General features: G+C 65.3%; 1 protein-coding gene across 1 annotated transcript in view; it reads left to right on the top strand.

The window, feature by feature from the left end:
- PREX1 (phosphatidylinositol-3,4,5-trisphosphate dependent Rac exchange factor 1) overlaps positions 1-13,734 on the top strand; it is a 120,787-nt gene extending 107,053 nt beyond the window's left edge. The window contains exons 26-40 of the mRNA XM_055138937.1: positions 852-1,058; positions 2,122-2,210; positions 3,349-3,431; positions 3,512-3,602; positions 4,779-4,907; positions 5,012-5,053; positions 5,633-5,853; positions 7,457-7,556; positions 9,050-9,193; positions 9,292-9,409; positions 10,765-10,831; positions 11,495-11,667; positions 11,794-11,896; positions 11,973-12,040; positions 12,423-13,734. Coding sequence (XP_054994912.1) covers positions 852-1,058; positions 2,122-2,210; positions 3,349-3,431; positions 3,512-3,602; positions 4,779-4,907; positions 5,012-5,053; positions 5,633-5,853; positions 7,457-7,556; positions 9,050-9,193; positions 9,292-9,409; positions 10,765-10,831; positions 11,495-11,667; positions 11,794-11,896; positions 11,973-12,040; positions 12,423-12,465 — 1,678 coding nt within the window. The 3' untranslated portion in view covers positions 12,466-13,734. The remainder of the gene's footprint in view (positions 1-851; positions 1,059-2,121; positions 2,211-3,348; positions 3,432-3,511; positions 3,603-4,778; positions 4,908-5,011; positions 5,054-5,632; positions 5,854-7,456; positions 7,557-9,049; positions 9,194-9,291; positions 9,410-10,764; positions 10,832-11,494; positions 11,668-11,793; positions 11,897-11,972; positions 12,041-12,422) is intronic.
- The last annotated feature ends 5,574 nt before the right edge of the window (positions 13,735-19,308 follow it).

The following is a 19,308-nucleotide window of genomic DNA, read 5'->3' as shown; positions in this document are numbered from 1 at the left end:
GTTGCTTGTTCTGAGCTGAGGAAGGGCGGCCCTCTCCTCTCTTGAATTATAAAATGAGGCAAGTTTTTAAAAAGCACGTGAGCCGTGCGCCAGGGGACGGACGGATGGATGGAACCCCGCCTCTTCCCAGCAGGGAGGGGGGTGCCGGGAGGGGTCGGACCCACCCGGGTGCCAGGCAAGTGCCCTCCTGCCGCTCTGTCTCAGCATCACTATCAGCGTTTGAACAGGGGCTGGGGCTGTCCCAGGGACCCTGCTGTGACCGTCATCCATCCCTTGAGCCCGGGATGGACAGGGTGTGGGCAGGGCCCAGGTCCAGTCACCTGCCTGTGTGTGTGTTTGTCTGTATCTGTGTGTGTCTGTGTGCATCTGTATTTGTTGAATGTGTGTTTTTGTGTGTATCTGTATGTGTATCTGTGTGTGCATCTGTGTATGTCTGTGTGAGCCTGTGTGTGTCTGTGTGTATGTATGTGCATGTGTATGAGCATGTGTGTATGTGTGTGTGTGAGCGTGTGTGTGTGTAAGCATGTGTGTGTCTGTGGGCATGTGTGTGTCTGAGTGTGTTGTGTGTGTTAAGGTTTTATTTGGCACCCAGTTTTCCCTGTTGTCTGTGTTTGGTCCGAATAGTCACTGCGGGACGCAGTGATGTTTATAAGAGCCCACTCTCAGCCTTTGCACAGCCCCCCCACCCCCAACCCTGCCCCTCCTCTGTGCCCTGCAGTAGCAAATCCTCTTGCGCCCCCTACAGGCGGGATCGTGTACTGCACGTTCCAGGGAAGTGACCCCAGGTCCTCTGTCCCAGGCCTGAGGTCAGCCAGGGGTCCCCACTGACCCTCCTGTCCGTGCCCCCACAGGCTGCTGTCCACCATCACGGAGCCCACGTCAGCGGGGTCCTGCGACCCACCCTCGGTGGAGGAGGCCTCGTCCCCCCCACTGGCCGGCGAGGAGAGTGAGACGGACAGGAGCGAGCAGGGGGGCAGCAAGAAGGTGTGCTTCAAGGTGTCCGAGGAGGACCAGGAGGACTCGGGCCACGACACCATGAGCTACCGCGACTCCTACAGGTGGGCCGGGATGCCACGCTGAATGCGGGGACTTCAGGGACCCCGTTGGCCTCCGCACGCGGCCAGGGCAGAGATCTGTCTGGTCCCGGTGACCCGCGGCCCCTGCGGCGGGAGAGGCCGCCTCTGTTTCCCTCCCGAGGCCCGCGGGTCTGATCCCCCTCGCGGGGTCCGGGCGAGGCCGGTTTGCCCTGTGGCGGGGCTGCTGCATGTCCGTCCCCCCCGTGGGGAGTGCGGCCCCCTCAGCCCTGGCCCAGCCCACGTCAGCTCGGGGCTCACTTGGCGTGCCGGGGCAGGTGCGGGGGCCGACTTCCCGCGTCCCCGAGTGCCCGGGGCCTCTGCCCCGCTAATCCCCACCTCGAGAGGCGGGACGGCCGCACCCAGGGCCGGGGCCGGGGACTGTCCCCGCCGCCCGCGTGCCTGGGATCGGTCCAGGCCCGGAGGTGGGGTCCCGGCCAGCCGGGAGCAGTGGAGAGAGTGGTGAGGGGCGTGCAGGGGCCGGGACAGCAGGCCGCGACTCAGCCGCCCCAAAGGGGACCCCTCCCTCTCTCCCTCCTGCTCTGGCTTCTGTGCTGGGTCCTCAGGGGCGGCCCGGGCAGACCCAGATCCCACTGGCCAGGCTGCCCGGCTTTCTGTCTACACTGCAGAAAGTGGATTCTGGGGACTGGGCAGGAGTGTGTCATCCTGGGACTGGGCGGGAGTGTGTGACCCGCTGGAGGTGTGATGGGGGGGGTGACCGAGGGGTGCGGGTGGGGGGGTAGTACATGACCTGGGGGAGGTGTGACCCGGCGAAGGTGTGGCAGGGGGTGGGGGTGACCTGGGGAGGTGTGAATTGGGGGAGGTGTGACCCAGGGGAGGTGTGGCAGGGGGTGGGGGTGACCGGGGAGGTGTGAATTGGGGAGGTGTGAATTGGGGAGGTGTGACTTGGGGAGGTGTGACGGGGGAGGTGTGACCTGGGGAGGGGTGACCCAGGGGAGGTGTGATGGGGCGTGGGGGGGGGTAGGTGTGACCCGGAAGAGGTGTGACCTGGGGAGGTGTGACCCGACCATCGCCCCCTCCCCCCCAGCGAGTGCAACAGCAACCGGGACTCGGTGCTGTCCTACACCAGCGTGAGGAGCAACAGCTCGTACCTGGGCAGCGACGAGATGGGCTCTGGTGAGTCCCGGGCCCCTGACTGTCTCGGGTGGGTGCTGTCTGTCTGTCCGTCCATCCGTCTGTCTCCACCCACGCGGCGGAATCCCTTCCGCGGGCCCGCGTCAGGCAGCCCAGCCCCGTGTCCTCTGCGACAGGGAGAGGCCGCAGGACACGTGCGGCCCGGGTGTCCGTGTTCGCCCCCCGGCTCTGCCCGCGGTCCCGGTGGCCCCTGAGCACAGTGGGGTCCTGCCCGTCCCCCATGGAGAGGAAGTGACTCTCGGTAGAGGCTGGCGTGACAGTGCAGGGCCTGGCAGGGGCCGCCCCGAGGCCCCGCTGAGTCCCCAGGTGTCAGCCCCGAGCACAGCGCCCGGACCCGCCTGGACACTGCAGTGTGGCCCCAGACACGGCCCCAGATGCAGGGATTAGGGGACGGGCGCTGCAGAGTCCCCGGGCAGGGCGGCCCAGCGGTTCTCAGTGACAGGTGTCACGTGCTCAAACCCCACAGCCAGGGGCACTGAACTGTTCCAGAGGGTTCGGTGGGAGTTGGGGAGAGGAGCCCCCACCCCAGGCCCGCCGTCAGGTGCCCGCCTGGCCCTGCAGACAGGAAGGTGGGGGGATATGACAGACAGACGGACAGACAGGACAGCTGGATACACAGATGACTACGGATGGGTGGACAGACAGACAGACATGGACACTCCCTCAGATACCTGACATCCCTGCCCTGACCTAGGCCCGTCGCCTGTCCCACCCTTAGACATGCGACTGACTGCGTGACAAGGGTCACGACCCCCATGGCACGGTGACTGCAGCAGGTCCCTCCCCCGCCTGACCCCTATGGACCCCTCCCCCCGTCCCCCTGCCCTTCCCTCTGGACATGGGGTTCTGCCCCTATTGAACAGACCAGGGCGAGTGGCGGCCTCAATGGATCATTGTCTCCTGAGTGAGGCCCGCGGGGCCCGGCGCTGCGTCAGCAGGCAGGGACAGGACTGGGGAGGTCTGGAGGCTGCTCAGAGAGGTCAGGCCACTTTCCCGGGGACACACAGCCAGGGCGAGTCTATCGGCCCAGATCCCCGGGGGCCGTGGGGCGCCTCAGGAGGGAGTGTGTGGGAGGGCAGAGGCGGGGTCCGGGTGGGTGACGGTGCCTGCCCCCCGCCAGGGGACGAGCTGCCGTGCGACATGCGGATCCCATCGGACAAGCAGGACAAGCTGCACGGCTGCCTGGAGCATCTGTTCAACCAGGTGGGCCGGGGGGGCCGGGGCTGGGCCAGGGCCTGTGCCCAGGGCCCCCCGGGCCAGCCTGACCCCGCCCCCGTGCCCAGGTGGACGCCATCCACGCGCTGCTCAAGGGTCCGGTCATGAGCAGGGCCTTCGAGGAGACCCGGCACTGCCCCATGGAGCACAGCCTGCTGGGTGAGCGCGGGCGGGCGGGCAGGGCGGGTGGGCCGTGCGGGGGGAGGGGCGCAGGGGGGGCACGCCGGCCCCAGCAGGCCCTCCCTGCCCGCTGCTGTCCGCCCACAGGCCAGACGCCGAGGGCCCGCCTTGGTCCAGACTGAGCTGGGGAAGGAGCTTTCCGATTTTACTTATGGGGGGGGGGCCTGGGGCCACAGCTCAGGGCCACAGTGCTCAGGGCTGAGTCTGGCCTTGCACTCAGGCCAGGGAGGACGGGGCTGGGGGGTCGTTTTAGATTTTATTCTTGAGATGATTGGGAAGAAAAATGGACATTTCTTGTGTCTTTCCATGTATTTTTTCTCATATTCACTCTCTCCCATCATCCATCCGCCTACCCACTCAGCCCGCCATCTGGCTGCACACCCACTCACTCAGTCACCTGTTTACCCATCTTTTCATTTACCTGCCCATCCAACCATCCAGCCACCCGTCCAGTCATTCATACACCCCCATCCATCCACCCATCCACCCACCCACCCACTCATCCACCCATTCACCCAACCACCTATCCGACCATCCTCCCATCCACCCACCCTCCCATCCATCCATCCCTCCACCCACCCACCCACCCATCCACCCATTCACCCCCGCACCTATCCAACGATCCATCTACCCATCCACCCATCCACCCATCCATCCATCCATCCATCCATCCATCCATCCATCCATCCATCCACTCATCCATCCGTCCATCCATCCATCCGTCTGTCCACCCATCCATCCATCCATCCGTCTATCTATCCGTCCGTTCGTCCGTCCGTCCACCCATCCATCCATCCATCCATCCATCCATCCATCCATCCACCCACCCACCCACCCACCCACTCACCCATGCACCTATCCGACCATCCACCCACCCACCCATCCCCCACATACCCAGCCAGCGAGCCCCCTTCCACTCGCCCAGCCCCCCTCCGACCCACCTGCCCGCCGAGGCTAGCTTGTAGCCCAGGGCTTGGGGGGACAGACCGAGGCTCCTGCAGGGACTCTGTCAGGCTCGGGAGAATCGGGGTCTGCTTGGCCGCGACGCCCGTGCTGGGCGGAGGCCCAGAGACGCATCAGTGCCGCTGCCTGGGGTGCCCCCGCCTCTCCCCTCGCCCAGACTCAGACACAGCCCCTCGCGTCTCCACCCTGCAGAGTTCAAGCAGAAGGAGGAGATCACCCTGCGGGGCCGCAGCCTGATCCAGGTCAGCATCCGGGAGGACCCCTGGAACCTGCCCAGCTCCATCCGGGCCCTGGTGGACAACATCCAGAGATACGTGGAGGGTGAGGCCCAGAGGGGACGTGGGAAGCGGGTGCCTGCTCCCGGCCGAGTCCTGCAGGCCCCCTGACTAAGCCGCCATGCCCTCCCCCCTCTCCTCTCCTTCCAGACGGGAAGAACCAGCTGCTCCTGGCCCTGCTCAAGTGCACGGGTGAGACTGGCCCCTCCGGGGCCCGGGCTGCCCACAGAGCCCCCAGCACCCCCGCCCACCCCGGGACTCACTGCCCGCAGATGGGGTGGGGGAGGGGAGGGGCAGGTGGCAGGCTCCCTACCCCAAGCACCCCCTGGATGGGGAGCAGAGCTGGCCCCTGAGTGGCCGAGGGTGAGAGCCCGGCTCCAGATGCGTCCCAGCGGGGCCCCGAGTGACCCAGAGGCCAGGGCAGGGCAGGGGTCAGGGCAGGAATCTTTAGCCAAGTCCCAAGAGTTTTTTTGTGGGAAGCTGGGGAACACCCAGGCTAGCCCGGGGCCCAGGTGCCACTTTGGGGGTACCTGGCCCAGCGAGCCCCAGAGTCAGTGCTCAGGTGAGGGCGTGCCGGGTAGGGGTGGGGGGGCGGAGCCTGCAGCCTGAGCCCTTCACCTGAGCAGAGTGTCACAGGGGACCAGGTGGGCGGAGCAGGGGCGGGGCGTCCCGGGGCTGGGGCCCCCCCATGCTCTCGGCGGGGGGTGGGGCCGGCCTGGGGGGCCCCGGGCCGACCCCCGAGAGCCGCCCCAGCAGCCTCTGTCCCGGCAGACACGGAGCTGCAGCTGCGGAGGGACAGCATCTTCTGCCAGGCGCTGGTGGCCGCCGTGTGCGCCGTGTCGGAGCAGCTGCTGGCCGCCCTCAGCTACCGCTACAACAACAGCGGCGAGTACGGCGAGAGCAGCCGCGACGCCAGCCGCAAGTGGCTCGAGCAGGTGGCCGCCACCGGCGTCCTGCTGCACTGCCAGTCCCTGCTGGCGCCCGCTGCCGTGGTGAGGGCGGGCAGGGGCTGGGCGGGCCGGGCCCAGGTCCTGTCGGTCGCCGAGCCGGCCAGGGACTGCCCGGGGTCTGGCGTGTGTGTGTGTGTGTGTGTGTGTGTGTATGTGTGTGTGTGTGTGTGATAGTGGGTATGTGTGTGTGTGTGTGTGTGTGTGATAGTGTGTGAGCATGGGTGTGAGATAGTGTGTATGTGTGAGTGTGTGTGTGAGTATGGGTGTGAGATAGTGTGTACGTGTGAGTGTGTGTGAGTATGGGTGTGAGATAGTGTGTGGGTGTGAGTGTGAGCATGTGTATGTGTGAGTGTGTGTGAGAGTGTCTGTGCGCGTGTATATGAGTGTGGATGTGTGTGTGGATGTGTGAGTGTGGGTGTGGGTCTGTGCATGTATGTAAGAGTGGATGTGTGTGAGTGAGTATACAGTGTGTGGGTGTGAGACTGGGTATGTGAAAGTGTGGATGTGTGTGAGGGTGTGGGTGTGAGTGTGATTATGTATGTGTGCGTGTATGTAAGTGTGGATGTGTGTGTCATTGGGTGTGTAGAGCTGAGTGTGAGAGTAGGTGAGTGTGTGTTACACTGAGTGTGGGTGCGTGTGAGTGTGGTAGTGAGTGTGTGTGTGACTGAGTCCGGGGGTCCTGGGGGAGGCAGATGGGCATAAACAAGTGTAGCGACAAGTGGCTCGGAGCAGTCTGGTCCTCACTGGGCTGGCTCCGGGCCTTGGGGGCAGCTGAGACATGTCCAGTGTCACTGAGGCTCATCCAGGGCACGGGCAGGTCTGGGTGGTGGCTGGGGAGGTGGCCGGGCGAAGCTGAGGTGGCCCCAGGATCCAAGGAGGGAGCGAGAAGGTGGGTGCAAAGGCCCAGGGGCAGGTCAGCTGCCCGGTGGGGGTGGCCACGGGCTGCTGGGACATGGGAAGATCCCCAGTTGCTGGGTGAGAAGGACGCTCTGGGAGGACCCCGCCGAGCCTTCTCAGGCTCCGTCACCGGCAGGAGCCTGTCTGCCCCACGCTCCAGGCCAGGACAGCACAGGGTGGGGGGAAGCAGAAACGCCCGCAGAGCCCCTCCCTCCCTCCCTCCCACCCTCCCTCCCTCCCTCCCTCCCTTCCTTCCATCCCCACCCCCCCAGTCCCGCCCCTCAGAACCTGGCGTTCCTTGCCTACCCTGGGAGCCAGTCAGTGCCTCAGCATACGAGGTCAGTCTCAGAGCCAACACCAAGGCACAGCCCGCAGCTGGGTGTTTCCCCCTCCCCCTGCTGTCTCCGTGTCTCCGCTCTGCCGTCCCGCCCCCCCCCCCCCCCAGCCCTGAGCCCTGTCCCGGCCGGCTGGCAGATGGGCCAGGGCGCCCTCTGCTGGTCGGCGTTGCTCACAGGCGCCTGCTGGGGTGGCGGAGGAACAGGACTTGTTGGATCCAGGCGGGTTGGGTTCGAGCGGGCGCTGGTGGCCAGGTGGGTGGTCTAGGAAAGCGGTCCCCCAGAACATTAGCGCACAGGTGGGCCTGGGCCGGGGGGAGTCAGGACAAGCCTCGCGCAAAAGCGGGTTTCCACCCAGACAGCCCCACCCGGGTGCATGCAGGGCCCTGAGACACCCCGTCTCCCTCCCGCAGAGCGAGGAGCGGACCATGCTGGAGGACATCTGGGTGACCCTGTCCGAGCTGGACAACGTCACCTTCTCCTTTAAGCAGCTGGATGAGAACTTCGTGGCCAGTAAGTGTCCCCTCCTGCCGCACCCCGCACTCGGACCCGGGCTCTCGGTGTGGACCCTCCTTGGGGCTCACCTGCCCTTTCCCGAGCCTCCAGGTCAGCTGCCCAGGGTTCGTGGGCCTCCAGGCTTGGCCCCACCTGGAGAAAGAGTGACCAGCATTAGTATCCGGTCGTTACCCTGCAGACAGTCTTCTGCGGGGGGGGGGGGGGGGGGCAAGACTTAGATTTCCTTAAGGCTCTGCCACAGTGGAATTCCTTTCTTCCTCCCACCCATCCACCCCTTCTCTACTCATCCACTCAGTCACCCACCCACCCATCCATCCACTTACCCCCAGGTCTGCCCGTCCATCCATCCATCCATCCATCCATCCATCCATCCATCCATCCATCCGCTCATCCATCTCCCTTTCTCCATCCACCATCCACCTACCCATCCCCTCACCCGCTCACCCATCTGCCTGCCAAACCTTCTGTCGTCTCGTTTATCCACCCTTCCCCTCCTGCCTCTTCCCATCGTTCACGAACCCACCCACGGACCCTCCTACCCCTCTGCCCAGCCACCGTCCGCCTGGCCGTGCACCCCCTGGACCTTCATAACAGTGAACAGGGACGTGTGCCAGGCCTAGCTTCAGGCTCCTGTCTGTCGTGGCGAGGGTGACAGTTTGGGGGCTGGACCCTTGGCCTGGGAGATTCTAAAAAAGCTTCCCAGGAGACCCTGGTGGACAGCCAGAACCAAGAACCCACCCGGGGCTCACCCCAGAGCTCACGCCCCACCCCCACTCTCTGAACCCCGGGCCCCGGAATTGATGCCGGGACCTGTGCCCCGGGACCCTGCAGGTGACTGGGGGCGTCCTAGCTGAGACTCTCTGCTGATGAGTGTTTCTCAGTGTCCCTGTGCTCTCACCCCCACCGGGGGCTGTTCTAAACGCTCCCCCGTGGGTCCCCCAGAGCGGTGGTGCGTGTCTGTGTGGCCAGTGCACGTGTCTGGCTTTGCACACGGTCCTGCACAGCTCTTCCTCCGTCGCTGCCCCACCGTCACTGAGAATGTGGGGTCCGGACTCTCGCACGGGGTGCTGGATCACGGGGCTTGGCCCCTGTCTGGCCGCCCGTCGTGGCCAGTGGCCAGTGTCAGGACTGGCTGGCCCTGGCAGAAGGCAGGGTCCCTACCCCGGGCCCCGTGTCCCTGGGGCCATTGCCAGGGTCTGGCTGGCTGGGGGATCCTCACTGCTGAATGGGGACACCCTTGGGTGCAACACCATGATTCTGCCCCCGCCAGGCCACCAGGCGCAGGCCCTGCCCACGGCACCTTGGCCAGCAGAGGCCTGGGCGGTGGGGGAGCTCTGAGGACTGGCTGCCAGTGAAGGAGGCTCGCGGGGTGGGGCGGGGGCAGGGGTCACCCTCTGGACAGGAGGGCAGGCGGCAGACGGAGGCCCAGACAGACGTCCGGGAGGCCGCCTGTGGGCCGCGGACAGAGGCTGAGCTGTGTCCACCCACAGACACCAACGTCTTCTACCACGTCGAGGGCAGCCGGCAGGCACTGCGGGTCGTTCTCCACTTGGACAGTTACCACTTCTCCAAGCTGCCCTCGCGCCTGGAGGCCGGGGCCAGCCTGCGGCTGCACACGGTGCTCTTCACCCAAGGTGAGCCTGGCTCAGGTGCAGGGGAGGGTCCCCAGGGACCACCTGGCAGACCCGGTCCCAGCCACCACCCCCACCCCCTCGCTTCTGCCTCCTCCCAGCTTTGGAGAACGTGGAGGGGCCGCCTCCTCCAGGCAGCCCAGGGCCGGCTGCAGATCTGCAACAGGAGATCAACGCCCAGTCCCTGGAGAAGGTCCAGCAGTATTACCGCAAGCTCAGGTGGGCACAGGGCTAAGTGGGCGGGGCTTGGTGGGGCGGAGCTCTGTGGGGGCGGGGTGGGGCTTGGTGGGGGCGGGGCTCAGGTGGGCGGAGCTCGGCGAGGCTTGGCGGGGGCGGAGCTAGGTGGGGTGGAGCTCTGGGGGCGGGGCTCAGCGGGACAGCTTGGAGGGGGTGGGGCTTGGAGAGGGCGGGTCTCAGATGGGCGGAGCTAGGTGGGGCGGGGCTCGGCGGGGGAGGTGCTCTGTGGCAGGACTTGGGGGTGGGTCTCAGTGGGGTGGGCGGGGCTTTGGCAGGGCGGGGCTAGGGGCGGGGCTTAGCTGTGGCTTAAGGGGCGGGTCTCGGCTGGGGTGGAGCTCTGGGGGCGGGGCTCTGTGGGGCGGGGCTAGAGAGGCAGGATTCTTGGGGGGGGTGTGGGGGTCTGCAGTGAGGTGTCACAGCAGCCGTAACCCCTCACACCCAGACCCACGTCCCAGATGAGAAAACTGAAGCCCAGAGAGCAGCCACTTCCCTGCCGCTGCCCAGGGCTGCGTCCCTGGGCCTCACACTGGCTGCACCCCGGCTCACTAGCTGGGGGTGCGTGTGTGGGTAGAAGTCAGGACAGAGCCCCACGGGCCCCCCAGAGAGGAGGCGACCCGGGCCGGTCAGCGGGGTGAGCAGGTGTGTGCAGCGCCCGCACAGGCCCTGACTGTGAGTCAGCACCCTGAGTACTGGCGGGGTCACCCTGGGCCCCGGGCAGCACCGTGTGGCCGCGGGCCCAGTGTCCCCAGGAAGGAAATGTGGCTGCGGGGGTTCCAAGGCCGCACCCCGGCCTGGCTCTCCTGCTGGAAACCGGAGAACGAGGCTGGAGTGGGTCCGAGCTGCTTCCTGGTTGCCCGTTTGTTGGCGGGAGGGGCCCCGACCAGACCCTTCCGTTCTCCCTCACGGTGGCTGCGCCCTGCGGCCGGCCAGGCCACGTGTCCCTGCACCCCCTGTTGGTGCTCGGTGCACCTCCCAAAAACAGCATCTGAGGCCCGCACAGCTGCGTCCACCCTGAAGAGGGCCCGGCTGCCTGGTGCTAGCTGAGCTGCTGGGGGGCAGGTGGACGGAGGGGCCGTGTGAGGGCCTGGGGGCAGGTGGACAGAGGGGCAGCCCCGAGGGCACCCACAGGAGGCTGTGCCAGTGGAGTGGGGGCTTCCGGGGGCTGTGTGGGGGACAGGGGTGCTGGAGGGGCCACTGGTGTGTGGGCGGCCACCTGCAGTCGGTGGTGCTGGAGGGGCCACTGGTGTGTGGGCGGCCACCTGCAGTCGGTGGTGCAGTCAGAGGGTGGGCAGTTGGGGGTGGCAGACCCCCCTCACCTCAGAGCCGTCTTCCCTCAGGGCATTCTACCTGGAGAAGTCGAACCTGCCCACGGACGCCAGCGCCACGGCCGTGAAGATCGACCAGGTTTGCCCCCAGCATGCGGGGGCTGGGCAGGGCTGGGGAGCCAGGGCACAGTGGACAGGTCGCCTGCAGAGTCCTGGCCGAGCTCTGCGTCACCTCCTCCAGGAAGTCTTCTGGCGCTCTGTCCCAGCGGTTGGGATCCTGGCCTCTTCCCATGACTCTGGGGTTCTTTCGGGGACTTAGTTCTGAGGGTGTCCCAGCAGGCTCCCTGCACCCCTGTCGGGGCAGAGCTGCTCCCTCTCCCCACCACCCCCCACCCCGCCCCAGTGGGGAGGCCCCGGCCAGCCCAGCCACAGAACTCTTGGGTCTGTGGTGGCTGCCGTGGACAAGCAGAAGGAACCGTCCTGGGACGGGGGGACCGGCTAGGGGAGGACTCGGGAATGGGGCCCCTGGGTGTGGGGCCTGGGCTCCGATGGATGCTGGGAGCCCCCTGAGGGCATCTGCCCCCCAGTTCACGCGTTGGGGACCTCGGGGCAGTGAGGCAGTGGGGGGCGAGCCTCGAGGGCAGAGGTCGGGGATGCCCCTAGGTCAGGGGGAGCTGACGGTGCTCAGCGATGGGGGGTGCTCCGGGTTGGGCCCCTCGGGCCGGGCGGGGCTGGGAGGCCGTGTGGGGTGGTGGGGGGCGCGGAGGCCCTGGTCCCGGGGCCACGCGGTGTCTGCCCGCAGCTGATCCGCCCCATCAACGCGCTGGACGAGCTCTGCCGCCTCCTGCGGGTCTTCATCCACTCCAAGCCGGGCGCGGGGGCCAGCGTGGGCGCCGGCCTGGTGCCCGTGTCCTCCGAGCTCTGCTACCGCCTGGGCGCCTGCCAGATCGTCATGTGTGCCACCGGCATGCAGAGGTGAGCGGCCGCGGGGCCCGGGACCGCCCCCTCGAGAGGCGGGGCCTGGACACGGCGAGAGCAGTGGGCGGGGGCGGGGCCAGGGGCCTGCGGGGTCAGCTGACAGGCGCGCCCTCCCGCCCGCAGGAGCACCCTCAGCGTGTCCCTGGAGCAGGCGGCCGTGCTGGCGCGGAGCCACGGGCTGCTGCCGCGCTGCATGATGCAGGCCACGGACATCATGCGCAAGCAGGTACGCGGGGCCGCGGGGACCGCGGGGTCGGCTTCCCGGACGGCCCGGGCGCGGGGCTCACGCCTCTGTCTTCCAGGGCCCCCGGGTGGAGATTCTGGCCAAAAACCTGCGCATCAAGGATCAGATGCCCCAGGGGGCGCCCAGGTGAGTCCCCCCCTCGGGCGGCAGCTGCCCTCCCCCTGCGAGCACTGTGTCTGCGAGTCCCTGCCTCGCAGTTCCGGTCGCCCCCAAGCCCCCGGGGTCAGGGCTGGTCAGAACCAGGAGGGCGCGCGGCCGTCAGCTGGGATCCCCCGCAGACTGTGCCTGTCCCACCGGCGGCGGCACCCCAGCTGCACAGAGAGGTTGAGGAGCCTGGTGGAGGCCACACAGCCCGGCCGGGAGCAGGATCCTGGTGCAGCCCTGCCTGGCCTCGTCCCCTCCACACCTCAGACCAGACCGGGACCTGGTGGCCACCCCACGTGCCCGCGGCGACAGTCGGAGAGGGAAGGTCAGACCCTGCGTCCGCTCACTGTCCCCCTCCCGCCAGGCTCTACCGCCTCTGCCAGCCGCCCGTGGACGGAGACCTCTGACCACCCCGCGGGATGAAGGCGCTCCATCTGCTCAGGCCGGCCCGGCCTCTGTTCCTGCCCGCCCGGGGCCTGGCCAGCCGCTTCTGCTGCCCACTGTGAGGACAAGCCAGGAACGGGCGGAAGGGCCTGGTGGGCACCTCAGAGCTGACGGGCACGGCTGGCGCCCCGCCCCCGCCCGAAGCCCGTGGCGGACCCAGCGCCCCGGGACGGCTCCACTGCACTTTGGAAAACCCCGACTTCCCCCGCTCCCACATTCCAGACCCCCTAACTCTGAACTAACCGGCTCGCTGGACCTGGGAAGCTGGACCTCGGCCAGGAGAGGCGGGGATGGGCCGCCTGTCCCCCGCTTGGCTCCACACGCTGGCCTGGCGCGGCCGCCTGGCGTGGGCCCGGCGTGGACGTCACTGAGGGGACACGAGGGGACGCGGCCTCCCCAGGGCGTCACCCGGAACTCCTGCATCCCGGGTGGCGGCGGCGGCTTCGTCAAAGATGTTTTTTTTTTTTCTTGGATTGTGTGATTATATATTTGACATTTAAAATTTTAAAGAAATATATTGTCTAACGGGACCAACGTAAAGTAGTATTGACAAGCTTTCACAATTGTACTAAAAAACGAAAAAAAACCTTAAATTATTGAAATTTTTAAAATGTCAGTATTTCGTATTTTGTGACGCGGGGGCAGCCTGGTACTGAGCGACGCCCCTCCTCTGGCCGCCGTGCAGTCGGGCATGAAGTCTTGGCTCTTCGAGTGACGGTGCTGCAGGGTCAGAGGTCACGGGCCGGAGCTGGAGGTCTGTCTCCCCCGCCCCCTGCTACCACCACCAGCTGCCCATCCTGCAGGGAGGAGCCAGGGGGAGCCCAGGGGCACTTCCGTGCCCCCATCGCGGAACTGGCCAGGCAGCCCGGAGTCGGGGAGGGTCCCGTGCCACCCCGGGGGAGGGGTCCACGGGGATCGCCCTCTGCGGTCAGTCCCTCCGCTTCCGCCGGACCCTGGCAGGGGCAAGACCCAGCTGAGGCTGTGAGTGGCGGAGGCGGGGGGGGGGGGTGGTCTTCCCGCCTGGGTAGGGGTGAGAGTGTGCCACCCTTCTCTCACCCCTTGCCCGCCACCTGGTGGGTGCCCGCCTGGGGGCGCAGGGGGGTGCGGGAGATGCGGGTACAGAGGACCGGCCTGAGCCGCGGCACACGCACTGGTTTCTTTTCAGATGTACAGGTTCTCATGGAATTCATGGTAGATTTTTTTATTATTAAAAATCAGTTTCTACGACCAAGCTCCTGGCCTGCGGTGGGTTCCTTTGAGGCCGGCCCCACCCGTGGGGGAGGGGTGCGGAGAGCGGGGGCGGGGGGCCTGGGGGGAGGATCGGGAGACTGAGCTGAGCCAGTGACCTCGCCGCTGGGGCTTTCTCCTGAGATGGGGGCAGCCCCCCCCCGCCCCCCGTTCCTGCCCGGGTGACGGGGATGCCGACATCACGGCGGGCCGTGGTAGCACCAGCAGGACCACCTTTGTCTATGATGGCGGAAACAAGGGACCATTTCCTCAGGCTCCCCGTCCCCTCCTGGGTCCCCCAGTCCAGGCTGGGCTCCAGGGGTGCCGCTGAGCCCCCTCCCGGCCTTCCAGGGCCCCTAGGCCAGATTCCGTCTCTGCCCAGCCCCCCCCCGCCCTCCAGCATCCCTCCAGCCCCCCTTCCCCACCTTTGAGACATGGACGTCTACAAAAGGTCTCCGCTCGGGTGACCTGCCCCCAGCATGGCCGCCCCGGCCCCTCCAGCCATGCCGGCCCACCGCATCCCCCGCGTCAGACGGGACCCCGTCTTCATCCCGCCCTCCCCAGCTCACCTGTCTGAGATGCCAGGGGCAGGGCCTTTGCCTCGGGTGTTCTGGAAGACTCTGCTTGAACCGCCAGCGCACGACCTGGTGGCAGGTCTGAGGTCAGCATCTGGATGCCCGAAACATGCGCCCTGGGACTCGTCCATGCAGGGGTTGGGGGAGGGGAGTGGAGGGAAGGGCAGGGCAGGTTCCCCACACTGCCCAGAGACTGGGTGATGGTCCGGCCGTCTGGGCTGAGACTCGGGAATCGAGGTGCATTTTCCTTTTGTTCAACCACCCTCTTCCCCCTCTATAGGGCGATTCTACAAACTAAGTATCACTGTCACTATCACTGTCATCCCGTTGCTCATCAATTCGCTCGCTCGGGCACCAGTAACGTCTCCATTGTGAGACTTGTTATTGTTTTTGGCATATCTAATATGCCACGGGGAGCTTGCCAGGCTCTGCTGTACAGGCGAGATACTCTCGGAAGCTTGCCGGGCTCTCTGAGAGGGGCGGAGGAATCGAACCTGGGTCAGCCGTGTGCAAGGCAAATGCCCTACTGGCTGTGCTATTGCTCCAGCCCCATACATTCATAAAATAGTGGGTTCGGGGTGCTGGAGTGAGGGTACAGCAAGTAAAGCGTTTGCCTTGCACACGGCTGACCCGGATTCGATCCCTGGCACCCCGTATTGTCCCCCGAGCACTGCCAGGAGTGAGCCCTGGGCACCGACAGGTGTGGCCCCAAAACAAAGTAAATAGTGTGCATTACTTCCACATTCTGATTTCTGGTTCTCTGGAAAATTTGGGGGCTCCAGTCCACCGTCGGGGGCTCCAACCCTCAGTGCTGGCACCTCGACTGAGCGGGGCCCCGCGTAAGGGACTGAGCTCTGCAGCCGACAAGCCTCTGGAACCTTCTCTGCTTTCGCAAGCAGCTGGGTGCAGATGCCTGTGTCTGTCTGAGCCTCCGTGTCTTGGAGCTACGCACATGTGGCCTGGTGGCGTGGGTCGCCGCGGGAACCAGAGGCAAGCGGGGGAGGGGGGGCAGCGGCGCCCTGAGGTCTTGATCCACGATGACCAGCCTCCGTCCCCCTCCCCCGGGCAGAGCCCCAGGACCGTGAGCTTCTGGCCGGGTCCCGGGGGGCTGCAAAGCCCCGGCTTTGACCTTGCAAGTGGGGCTCCCTCTCCGCCCCCCGCCCCCACCCTCCACCGCCGTCTCTCGGCGGGTCACCATTTCTCTCAAAGCCTCGTTTTTCTCCTGTAGAGATGTTTCCTATCCTTCTAGCTGCGGCTCGCCCAGGAGCTGGGGGGCCCAGGATTTCCAGAGACCCCCCTCGTTTACAGATGCGCGAGATCCTCTGCATGTCCAGCAGGTGGCGCCAGGGACCGCGGCTACCTGCAGCCGGGCTGCCCGTTTGGGGCACGCGGGAGTGGGCTGTGCCCGGTCCGCTGCCCGCCCGCCAGGCTGGCCTGGGTGTCTGTACTTCTAATTTCCTTCCATTTTCCCTGCTCTCTCTCTTTCTCTGTCTCCGTTTCTGCCTCTGCATCTCTGCGTCTCTGCATCTCTCTTTCTCTCCCTCTCTGTCTCTTGTCTCTCTGTCTCAGTCTCTATCTGGCTCTCTCAGTTTGTCTCTCTCTGTCTCTGTGTCTCTGTCTCTGTGTCTCTGTCTCTCATCTCTCTGTCTCTGTCTGTCTGTCTCTCTCTCTGTTATATTTGTCTTTCCCGTCCTTTTTCCTAGTTTTCCTGCTTTCTTTGTCCCACGGCGCCTGTCTGAGAGCGTGACCCTTTCTGCCCCTCTCGCTTCCCCTGCACCTGCATGTGGGAAAGGATGTGGAAGACCCTCGGGCCCTGGGGTCAGGGGCTTGCGAGGGAACAGGAACCCACAATTCCTAAAGGGCGCCCCACCCTCTGGGGGAGCCACGACCTGTGGGGCAGGGTGGCCACCAGGTGGCGCCGTGGGCCGCACTGGCCGCGCTACAGCCTGTGGACGCGGGAGCTTTGGAGCTGGGGGACTTTGGAGGTGGGCAACAGCCACTCCCCGGGCCTGGACAAACCGTCAGCTGGGCAGGGGCAGCAAGGAGGGCTGTCGCGGGTGCTCGGTCTGGCCCTGGGTGCTGTGTGACCCTGCCTAGGGTCCTGTCCTTCTCTGAGCCTTAGTTTCCAGGATCCTGTAGGACGAAGCGTGTCCAGACCCATTTCCCAGGAAGGGCCTCAGCCAGGCTGCAGGGAGCCCCCGTTTCTGGGCGTGCTGGCCTTTCGTGGTTTGGGATGTGGGGCGTGGGGGAGGGCGTAGAGGGCATTCCTGTCCGCTGGCCGCAGCCGTCTCTCTCGTGAGCGCGGACGTGGGTTTCTGGTGAGCGGGCAGCTCACGGCTGCGTGGGAAGGAATTCTCTGGAAGAAGTGACCTTGTTCCCGGAGGTCAGGAGGGCGCTAAGGACGTTGTTCATAGCCTATGCCATGGCCCTGGCCACTCTCCCCGGGCAGGGCCCAGCTAAGCTAGAGAGTGACCCACATACCCAGGGCCCCACGCGCCCCCCCCGCCCACCCGGGGTCCCTCCTGCCCCTGTCTGGGTGGCCCCAGGGTCAGCCAGAGGGTGGGTCGTGGGGGCCGTTGGCTTCATGGCGAGTGACCTCTGCAGGGCGTGGAGCCCAGTGCTTCCAAGGACCTGGGCGGCCTGTGACTTAGGATGGATTCTTGACCTGGGATCAAATTACTGAGGGCGTGTAGCCAATCACGGGGCTCTTTGCCTGTGATTGGTGGGTGCTGGCACACTTCTGACCAATGAGGTGCAAGGAGCTTGCTGGGGCTTGGGGGGGAGGGAATTCTGGGAAAATCTTTTGTCCCTGAAGGAAGGGTTCAGGATGCACCTGGGCAACCCCTCTCCCTGCCCGCCCCCTGCCCCTCTCCCGGCCCCTCTCCTGACAGCCCCTCTTCCCCCAACTCCACCTTGTTCCTTGAGTCCAGAGGATGGAGGGATGTGTGTGTGCATGTTTGTGTGTGCATGCATGTATGTGAGCATGTGTGTGTGTGTATGTGAGCATGTGCATGTGAGTGTGCGTGTGTGCGTGTATGAATGTGTGTTCATGTGTGTGTGCGTGCATGTGTGCGCGTGTGTGTATGTGCGTACGTGCATGTGTGTATATGTGAGCATGTGTGTGAGCATGTGTGTGTATGTGTTCATGTGTGTGTTCATGTGTATGCATGTGTGTGTGCGTGTGTGTGAATTTCCCACGGTTTCACTGCTCCCACAGACTCTCCCTTGAGGCCTGATGAAATATTTCAGACCCCCCCCACCCCGGGAGACCCCGAGTCCCCCTCCTGCTCACTCGGGCACTGACACTCCGGCTTCCATCTGCTCTCCCGAGATGCCCGCTCCTGCCTTAGAGGCACCTTCCATTTTCCCACTTCCCGAGGGTTTCTGGCCCTGGTGTGGTGCTTGAGTCACAGCACTCCTGGTGGTGGTGCCAGTCTCAGTGTCCCCTGAGCGCTGTGGGCGTGGGGCAGTGCTGAGGCTTGAGCCTGGATCCTCCCCAATCTCGGGCTTGCCAGGCAGGTGCTCTGCCACCGAGCCAGGCCCCAAAGCCATCTCCTCCCCCACGGCGCTGTGCTCTCTCCCCACGGGGTGCCCAAGGCTTTGCTCACGTGTGGTGGAGGCCCTGGCTGAGCCGCCCCTGAGGGCAGGGCTTGGCTCACCAACCTCGTCATTACTGAGACGGAATAAGAGGGAATGAATGAATGAGTGAATGAATGAGTTGTGAGCTCCCTTGGCTCCATGAGCCGACTCCAATTAAAATGCCCCATTTCCTTCGTTTTTGGCTTTACATTTGGGGCCTGTGCCTGCTCGAGGCTCCTTCCAGCTCTGTGCATGGGGTCGCTCCGGCACTGTGCTGGGGTTCGAACCCAAGTCTCCTGCGTGCAGAGCGCAGGCTCACCTGCCGCTTATCCCTCTAGTCATTTCTTTCAACTCTGAGAACTAATGAGGCACTGACGCTAAGGCCTGGGCGTGGTTCTCTCCGGACGAGCCGAGTTTCTGCGTGAGGAACGTCTCCCATCGGCTTTTGCCTTCGAGGAAGTTGCCAGCGTTACCAATGCTTTAGTGACAGCGACAGGGACCAGGTGGTTGTTTGGAGCTGGAGGCTGGGCAGAGGAGGCATCGGACCAGGACTGAGAGCTGTTCTCAGTGGAGCTGGCCAGGGGCGTGTGGCTGGGCAGGTCTGAGCCCCAGCCCTGTCCCTCCCTGTCCCCCGCCCCCCGCCTTGCTCTCAGGGCCCCTGCTGGCTCTGCACTGACTATTGCGGGAGACCCGGGGGCAGGGTCACTGCCCTTGTTTTAAAGGCCACTGAGGCGCCCTTCCCTCGGCCACCAGGAGTAACCCCTGTGCATGGCCGGGTGTGACCATCCCCCCAAAAAAGAAAGAAAGGTCCCAAGTATTCCCCCATCTCACCCCTTCCCCTGCCCTATGGCAGAGAATCTTCCCCACATGCTCTTTTGTATCGTTTGTTATGAATAGCATAAGATGCTCTCACACGGCTGTGCTCATATCATTGCAAAATGATACCGATTCGGGGCCAGGAAACCATGCCCGGACCCCAACCCTGCAGGGGCCCAGCTGGAACAGTTGCTTCCGGAACTGAGAAACAAGTATCGAGCGTTCCCACACCTCCCCGCTGGCGGCCTTTCCCGAGAGATGGCAGGGCGGGCGCCACACTGCCCAGGGTGCCGGGCTCTGCCGCGGGAGCCCCGTGCTTTGGCAGGGACAAGTCCGGCTCAAAGTCGTAGGGATCCTGGTCATGTGTAGGCGTGGCCGCATCTGGCACGGATGGGAGATCACTTCCTTCAAGAAACAGACACCCCACCCGCCCCTAAGGATCCCGGCAGCCTTCAGAACCCAAAGAGAAGAGCGGGCATGCGGGCTCAGTGCTGGCAGCAAACCCCAGGCCTCAAGGAATTGGGGATGGGCTGGTCCTTCTCGTCCCCCACACCCCCCCGGGACCCTGGAGGTCACGCCCATAAACTGCCTCCGGCTGCCACTGAAGCA

Source organism: Sorex araneus, chromosome 5 (genome assembly GCF_027595985.1).
Source record: "Sorex araneus isolate mSorAra2 chromosome 5, mSorAra2.pri, whole genome shotgun sequence".
NCBI lineage: Eukaryota > Metazoa > Chordata > Mammalia > Eulipotyphla > Soricidae > Sorex > Sorex araneus.
Note: the sequence above shows the minus strand (reverse complement) of the source record. Positions and strands in the feature narration are given on the sequence as shown.